Here is a 9,486-nt window from a genome sequence, read left to right on the forward strand (position 1 = left end):
ACCCTTACTTGCACTCTGGTCAGGTTAATGTGAGGAAGGAAGATAATAGAATAAAAAAAGAATTCTATAATTAAGTCAGCTAAACAGGTGATTGTCTCCAATTTACTGAGACACGACTCGTCATGGTGAAAATAATTCAGAAGTTGTGGCCAAAGACAAACTGTTAACCAGCTCTCAGCGAATTTGAAAGAATCAGCTGATTGGCTGACGTCACCAGTGTTATTATAGTGTTTTGTTTACGAAAAAACTGAGATTGTGTTGGTGATATACGAAAAAAGTCAGCACAGCCCCTACTCATACTGAAGTAAAAGCACTTGATTCGCTTACATTCAGCTTTAAATCAGCGCTGGATTATTGCCAAGAGATAATTACTTTATCTCGCTTCGTTGCAAGGGGAGTACGGAAGAAATCCTTGCCATGCACAAACTAAAGCTTAATAAAATTATTTTTAGAGAAGCTGGTGAAAGATGAAGCTGAAGCATGACATCTCAGACTCGTCAAGCCAAAGGTGATCGAAGTTATTCGAAAATTACCACGAAATGAAAAATGTATGCAGCGGTACTGCGGGGTATAACTTGTACAAAACTAGGATCTTTCAGGTTGAACAATTTTTATTCTAAATAAAGAAGAATGACATCATTTAAATGCCCACCATGAGCACGTCTACCGGTAAAATCCACCAAACAGTCGATTACTGAATACCTACTTCTTGAAAACGTTGAGAAATTGATGTTGAAGGTTGTTCAACAGAAGCAATATTCTCAACTGAACGTCCAATTTTTGGTCTGCAATTACTTTTTATATCCTCGACAGAACCAGTTTCTTGAAACTTTTCTCCAACCTTTGAATTGTCAATTCATTCGGACGATTTCTTCCACTAATAAAATTTTCCGCCACAAATTTTGCGATATGTTGTTTCATTTGAATTGTGTATTCGGTGCTCGCAAACTAAAAGTGATGATCCCAGAAATATTATGATAATAAATTTCAAGAATTTTAACGCGTTGTTCTATCGTCTAAAATGGTACATTTTTTTATTTGATAAATGTCAAAGACGACATTTAAAAGAAGGTAAGTACCGTCTACTGACATCCAGGCGTAACGTTTGAAAGACCCTTTATTTGCAATCGTGGGTGCTCTAAGAGGGCATTTTCTGATAGTAAGATAAGTGGATACTCGTACATGAGTGTGACTTTCTGAAATATGTAAATAAATAAATTAAGTAATAAATATAATAGCCAACCTGCACTTTTAGTTTGGGAGCACCGAACACACAATTCGAAGGCCTTTTAAGTTCATCACGGACAATCGGTCGTTCAACGATATCACTAAAAAATACAATCTTATCATATCAAAATGGAGCTTTATTTTTGACTTAGTGTGTCGCTGCATTCAGCGGTAGTCACTTCTACCTACCTACCGACATACAAGTTATGCCTCTTGAATAACTTCACATTAACGCCATGCAAGCGCCAAACGGGAGCGACTGTCGGTGGTTTAGCGTGAAGCCTTCTCTTTTGAAAGCACCACGTTTGCTTTTGTGTGAAATCAGTATAGTCTTCTTTCGTGTTATAATTCTGTTTTATTTCGTCGGCAGACAGAATAAACTACTTTGCTTTTTCCACTCTGTTGGCTGATATCCGGTTTTTTAAATGAGAGTGAGACATTGCAGGTTTCAGTGCAATTGACTGAAACTTAAATTCAGTCTCCAACACAGAAGTATCTTAAAATAGTGTTGTTTAAGAAGTCTGTACCTGTTGTTGTTTAATTTGTTTAAAAATAATTGAGGTTATTGAGAGAATTGTAATATACCTTAAAATACATTCATTCCACTTGCATACATACATTTATGCGGATGTATTTTTATACAATCATTTTAAATAAAAACTATTGTATAAAAGGAGCAAAAGTTTGCAAATTTTGTGCGAAAGAAAAAATTACAAAGGAAAATGAAGCTAAACAGAGAATAAATGCATTTCACGAGCTCTTTCGATTGCCTTGTGTGTAAAAATAAACTGCTATGTATATGTTTTAAATAAATAAACCTTAAAAGAGTGGCAAATAATGTCTACTTCTGCGTCTGCATTACATGCGCCTCATGAGGCTGTGACTGAGGCCAAAGGACTGGTGATTCTGGCTTGAAGACCACTTGGAAACTCAAAAGGAAGGGTATAAACTGGTAATAGACTGAGACAAGATAAAAGATGCTATATATGTAACTAGCAACCCGCCCGGCTTCGCACGGGTATAAAATATATACCCTATGTCACTCACTGAAAAAATGATTAAAATGCCATAGAGGTCTACGTCGATGATTAGTCAGTGAGATTTTACTGGTGGGTTAAGCTCATGTTGCCAGTCGTCCGAAATGTCTAGCGAGTTACCTGTCCTCAGGTAACAGATGAAACTGCAAAGAACTTGAGTTGTTGTTGACTGGGTATTTTTATTCTTTTATTACTTTCGAATGGTGGCTACGCAAGTATTTCATTTCCTACTAAGCAATAATTTTTTTTATTACCTGGATCTATCCTGTATCTTTAATAGAGGGAGCAAAAGTATTTAAAACCATGTTTATTAATGTACGCATTTGAAATCCCTTAATATTAACAGATTTAGATAGGAGAATTATACTCAAAGAGTCTTTAGATCAGACGTCTTATCCAATTCTGGTATACTCTTTGATGTCTTCCTTTAAATGGTAGAGTTTTCGGAATTTGCTAGAGTCTCCGACAGCCACTTGAAACATCTTGTTGCTATTTTATGCTCTCAGTGCCGTAAACTCTACATCTACTTGCCCTAATCTCTTTGAATTCGTACCCTAAGGACTCCTTCTAATATACAGCCCGTTACAAAGTTATAAACTCACCACTATTTTTTTCATAAAAAAATCATATAATCAAAATGTTTCGAAATCTCATTGAAACGCAAAATATTTAAAAATCATCAAACCTTTCTACTTTTTAACCAGAATTTTTGGAACTCTTCTGGGTATGTAGTTCTAGCGCAATAAAGTGCAATCTTCAGGTGATTATAAAATACCGTTCATTTGTGGAATGTTTTTTTCATTGGCGGTGCTAGGCATTTTCCTCCATCTAGAAAAATGCAAGTACTTTGCATTGTAGAAAGGGCATGAAAGGTTAGTGAAACAAAAATTATAAAAAATTAACGGTATTTTTTATGCACTTGAAACTTGCACTCCATTATACTATAATTCAATGCGCTATAAACCTGCATGCCCAGCAGAGTTCTAAATTATGGTTAAAGAGTTGAGTTTTGATAAAATTTTCAAAAATTTTGCACAAAATTTGAAACCTTCCGTTATATGGTTTTTATTGCAGTAAAAAATAGTGGTGTGTTTATTATTTTGCAAGGGGTATATATTGGAAGAAATATATTCTATAACTAATGCGTTCGAAGCTTTTTCATCACTTAATTGCAGGCGATATTTATTGGGAAAATTGCACCTTCGGCTAGAAATGCAATCAAGTGGGCACTCCCTAACGCAGCACTCCCAACGCAATGTGCAAAAACATACATCTCTCAACAATGTTGAGCTTATTGCTTTTGTAATTAATTGTCTATGTGCATTTGTATAGGTATCTATAGAATGCATTCGCATACAGGTGCAATACGAATTTGCCGATAGAAGCTTTCAAGTATCTGAGTTTGGCGTGCTCATAATAATTTTTATCTTAGTAGTTCGCCAGCAACGTTTAAACTAGTTAGGAGCGTGTTTACTCGCAATCGACCAATCGTTTAGTCGCCACTATGTCAATGACGCAATGCTTGCTATTCATTATCTTGGGTCTTATGGGGTATTTCGCATATTTCATTCGAAAACGTTTGAACTATTGGCAGGACCGCGGCATACCATGTGACCAGCCTAGCTACTTGCTTGGCAATTTGGTTGGCATGCAAACGACGCGTACGATGGCAGAAATTGCTTTGTCCACCTACAATAAATTCAAAGGAACTGGCCCATTTTGTGGTTTCTATTGGTTTCATCGGCCGACGGTCTTCGTCTTAGACACCAGCTTGGCCAAAGCTATACTCATCAAAGATTTTAATAAGTTCACCGATCGTGGTTTCTATACGAATCCCGATGATGATCCACTTTCTGGACATCTATTTTCCTTGGACGGACATAAATGGCGCGCTATGCGCAATAAGCTCTCACCGACATTTACGTCGGGCAAGATGAAACAAATGTTTCCAACTGTGACCAGAGCGGCCACTGAACTAGTGAATGTGGTCAGTGAGGTATTGAAGGACGGCTCTACGTTAGAGGTGCGTGATTTTCTTGGGCGTTACACCACCGATGTGATTGGTTCATGCGCCTTCGGCATCGATTGCAACAGCTTGAAGAACCCCAACGAACCATTTCGGCAGATGGGTAAACGCGTATTCACAGATCAGCGCCATAATATTTTAGGCTTCGCGTTTATTATACTATTCCCGAAATTGTCACGTCGTCTTCATATTAAGATAACACCTGAACACATAACCGAATTTTATATGCGCATTGTACGTGAAAATATCGAGTATCGTGAGACAAATGGCATCAAACGCAACGACTTTTTCGACATGTTGTTGGAATTGAAAAACAATAAAATGTTGAAAACGGCAGACGCTCAGCCAATGGCCAATATAACCGTTGAAGAGATGGCAGCGCAGGCATTCCTGTTCTTGGCCGCCGGTTTTGAAACATCATCGACAACAATGGGCTTCGCGCTCTACGAGCTGGCACAACATGAGGATATGCAGCAGCGCGTGCGTGAAGAAGTATGCGAAGTGCTGGAGCGGCACAATGGCGAATTCACCTACGAGTGTATGGGTGAAATGGTGTACTTGAATCAGGTGATATCAGGTAACGTAATTCAAATTTATATTTACGAGCATTTGTATGAGTTGACTGGATGTCTCCTTTGACTAAACAGAAACACTGCGCAAACATACAATAGTGCCGATGCTCACGCGTGAATGCTCGGAGGACTACGAAGTGGCCGGCCATCCGAAGTATTATATCAATAAGGGCATGTTTGTGATTGTACCGGCGGTAGGAATACATTTGGATGACGATTACTATCCTACGCCCGAAGAGTTCAACCCCGATAACTTTACGCCAGAAAAAGTGGCAGAACGCGATTCTATTGAGTGGCTGCCATTTGGTGATGGGCCACGTAATTGTGTTGGTTTACGTTTTGGACTGATGCAGACGCGTGTTGGCTTGGGGTACTTGCTCAAGAATTTCCGATTCGGTGTTAGTGAAAAAACACAGATACCCATAAAATATAACAAGAAGACATTCTTATCCATGGCTGAGGGTGACATTTACTTGAGGGTGGAGAAAGTGTCCAAATAAGTTTGCGGAGTCTGGAGGCGGCTGACCACACGTATTTGAGATTATTAAAAAAAAATTACTATATTATTTAAAATGAAATTTGAATTGTAAACGGAGAGGATTGAGTTGTGTCATATAAGTACACTTTTTTTATTAAAAGGGCTAATGCGTTTCAGAAATTGGTTAATTGTTCGGACAGGGTAGCCAACGTATGAGAGTAACTAAAAAAAATGTTACAATTTATTTTTCCAATTTAAAATATAGAGTTATCCTCCTAAATTTTTCAATTAGGGTTGCCAATGTAAATACCGAATTCAATGTATTGTTTGTGCATTTTTGAAATCGGTAAATTATGCAGACTTGGACTGTTTTCAATCAAGGTTGCCAACTCAAGATATTAGAAAATAAAATTTTCATTCCAAATTAAATTCGAGCGTCTGGAAATTTAAAAAATTGGGTTTGAATTTTTTCAAACAGAGTTGCCAATGCACGAGACTAATTGAAAAAAAAAAAATAATTTTATTAGTAATTTTTCAAGTAAAATGAATTGAGCTTGCTTAAAGTGTTTTGGGAATTTTGAACTTATATAGGTTGATGAACTTTTCAATCAGGGTTGCCAATATGGGGGATTAATTGAAAAATAAAATGTTTAATCAATTTAATATAAAATTAGAATATCAAACTAGAAGCATTAAGTTGAATTTTTCCTGAATATTTTTTAATCAGGGTTGTAAGAAATTTATTGAACAACTTTTTATCTAATCAAATTCAGGCTGTGTTGCCGAAGTATGAGATTAGTTGAAAAAAAATCTAATCGAAAATAAATTTTGTTTATCATTAAAACGATTGAGTTGTGCTTAAGCTCATTGAAAATTAGTAAGATATGCAGAATTTTTATTTTTTCTAGCAGGGTTGCCATTAACATTTTTTTAAGTGAGTTGAAAATATATTTTTTTAAACGTTGCCAATGTTTACTGTCTGTTAGTTCAAAATTCAAAACCCCATTTCGCCATTTTCCAAGGTTAGCTACATAACTATTACCCCACACTTTACAAAAAATTCTCATTTGCGTTGCTCGGACTTTGTTAAAGTATTTATCACATTTAATAACTAGTTATTTATTGCAAGTCATTTCAATAACAATAATTTCAATAAATGCAGTGCATATTGTTTACAATAAAGTTGTAATTTGTTTCTTGTTAATGTATAACAAGTTTTTGTTTGAAGCTCCATATGCGTCAGCCACTGTAGTCTCGTTTGACTGCCATGTTCTATTTTTCATAATTTGGAGATTTATTTATAGTATTTATTCCGAACACTGAAATTCTTTCTATTGGGAAAAGCTTTTCGCTACAATGATGACCATAAGAAGAATTCTCTCCCAACAAATTGTGTTTTTATATTTCCAAAATGTTTCGATTACTTTAGTCTCATTCACTTTCTCTTTTTTATAATCTAGATCAGAGATTTACAAACTTTTTCCATGGAACACCAACGGTCTGAAAAAATATTTGGGCACTTGAAATCTTAAAATCAGGCACTTTGCAAGTCATCCATACCAAGACCCCAGTCTGTGAGTTTTAAAGGCTCACGGACTTTCATTTCAGTTCAAAGTAGATTTTCCGGTAGGATGTACAGTCTTCTGAGGAGCAAGTTGTTATCTAGTTACCCTTGCTGCTATAATTCACTACAGCCGGCGGCTGCCCCACTCGAAGGTTCCGCTATATTGACTCGCAGCTTTTACTAAGCACAATTTGATAATTTTCCCTTCAGAGACATATTCGGTAATTATTGGTACATTTTTTGGCGTTCTTCCTACAGTCAGCTTTACTTTATCAGAAGGACTCAGATTATAACCTGTCAAGAACTTTCACTTAAAATTTATGGAGAATATTTCATGCTAGAAAATTTGATAACAGCAACAAAAACAGCAAACTGTATTACAGTACAGTAACTATTTCTCTACGTGCAGGATCGAATGACCGTCTCCTAACTGGAAAAAAGCAATGCACCCTAATTGTAACTATTGAGGAGAAAGTATGTCTTTTCGCCCCAAAGGTTCAACCTAATTCGGTTTTGGTTTAAAAGTATCTGCTTTATTCTGCAGACAGAATGCGGTGGACTCGAGGGAAAGTGGATAAAAGGGACAGGTCGGCCAGTGCACCACTTCTGCGTACCACTGGAGCGTTTGTAAAATTACAGGCTAGAAATGAAGCTCCAAAGGATCAAGTAACAATTTGTTCTAAAAAGGTAAAAAGGAACAAAGGCAGGAAATCGTCAGTGGGCTAATCTTCAAATCCAAACAGACGCTCATAATGAGCTTTTCTTTTAGCTCATGATGATATGGTAGTCTTTACCATCCTTAAGCCACATCTTCATGGCAATGAGATTATTTTCTTTATTATAGTTGCACTTAGCTTGAGAACCGCTGGCCCACATTAGGCATATTAGATACTGTTTGGAAAGCTTTTTGCGAATTTTTCTCTTCTCTCAAACCATCAAATTATATGCGAAATGAGATCGTTAGAAAAGTTCTCTCTTCTGACTAATTTTATATCTTGATTTATTAATGTGAATATGCACATCTGCTTCTCTTCTTCTTGCTCCAGCTGTAGTAATTGCAAACAATTTAAGGCGATTAAGTGATTCGAAAGAAGATTATTTACATTTGTGGCCGTAGAAATAGATATTAGTTAGTAAGTTTTTAAAACGTTTGAAAGTTTACCTACTAGCACAACATCTTTTAATTAATAATTCTTATTTTCTAACTAATGAAAGGGATTGAAAAAATAAAAGCTATTAAGTAACTTATTTTATTAGATGCACTCAATTATACAATGTAGGGAAATAATTGTGTTTATTCAATTTTATTGATTCACTAAATTGTTTCACTGCGATAAGATGCAATTATCAGTATTTCGTATGTAGGTTTAAGTGCTTATTGATTTAACAACAAAGCAGTGTGCATTGTAGGCACCAACAACATTGAGACTAAAAGTTGACCTTATCAGAGGTGTAAGACTATAAATTGAAGTAAATATATATATTTTAAGGAAATCTAATCGGTAGGTGCTTAATGTATTGAGATCAATGATAAGTAATAATTTCAGGTTCATGACCATAAGAAAAGTGACTAACCGAAATTTAGGTCAGGAAGCCAACAAAAATAGTCAAGCTGCACAAAAAATAGTCTAGTCACGCAGTTCTGCGTTTTTGCGTTCAGATTTATTTCAGTTTATAATCTTATCATCGAGTACTTCCCGCAAAAAGCCGATAGCTTCGTGGGTAAGAAGTCATCGTACCGAAGTACGTTGCCTCCAAAATCATGTTGATGCTCGTTTGTGAAGAAGCAATGTGTACTTCTTTCCGGGCAGCCAATGACACATGCAGCTCGATTTTCGAAGTTTTCTCACTTATTTGTCCGTAGTCAATGGGAACAATGAAATTTCAGGTGCATCGATAGTTTATAGTCGCTTGCGAATGCAATAAAGACAAATAATGGAATTTTAATGAATTTAATCAATCCAAAGCATAAAAGAGTATACAAAAGGGTAGGCTTAACCAAGTTGTCCTGAAGATTAATGTGCGTTCCGATCCCAAAGTTATGGTCGCATCCGCCGTCTACAATTACCGTAAATTCTATTAAAAGTTTGTCTCCTTCGAGCAGCTGCAAATACCGAATTTTTATTGAATTACTTAAAGAACTTTGTATGCGTGACAGATTGTCTTCACTGTGTGCGCTTTTTAAAATATATTTGATATGGATATTGTGTTTTGAAAAATCAGAGTTTTAAAAATCTAGCCTTGTATTTTAAACGAATACCAAAAGGATTTCTTTAAAAAAGACTGTAAAGAGACAAATATTTGAGCTTATGTAATAAATAAAGGTACTTTAGGCCGTTATAGTTTCTTTATTATTTCATTATTTGCTTTCTTTTCTTGTTTATTTTTACAATAAATACACATCTATATTTAATTTAATTAATCATTAAATTCAAAGACTTTTTTAAATTTATAAAATAATTTTAAACATTAAGAAGAGTGGATCCAACATTCTTGCATAACCTCAAAAAAGCAAAAAATCAGATTTCCACCTTCAAAACATCAAATTTTATAAGAACAAAAATTTTTAATAGCACTGAAAT

The 9,486-nt window shown here is 35.6% G+C and overlaps 1 protein-coding gene across 1 annotated transcript; it reads left to right on the forward strand.

Moving 5' to 3' along the window:
* Window positions 1-3,698: 3,698 nt before the first annotated feature.
* Window positions 3,699-5,496, forward strand: LOC129245036 (probable cytochrome P450 6a21). Its single transcript, XM_054882998.1, has 2 exons — window positions 3,699-4,867; window positions 4,938-5,496. The coding sequence occupies exons 1-2, from the start codon at window positions 3,769-3,771 to the stop codon at window positions 5,360-5,362; spliced, it is 1,524 nt and encodes a 507-aa protein (XP_054738973.1). The 5' UTR covers window positions 3,699-3,768; the 3' UTR covers window positions 5,363-5,496.
* The last annotated feature ends 3,990 nt before the right edge of the window (window positions 5,497-9,486 follow it).

The sequence above is a fragment of the Anastrepha obliqua genome, chromosome 4 (genome assembly GCF_027943255.1).
Source record: "Anastrepha obliqua isolate idAnaObli1 chromosome 4, idAnaObli1_1.0, whole genome shotgun sequence".
NCBI lineage: Eukaryota > Metazoa > Arthropoda > Insecta > Diptera > Tephritidae > Anastrepha > Anastrepha obliqua.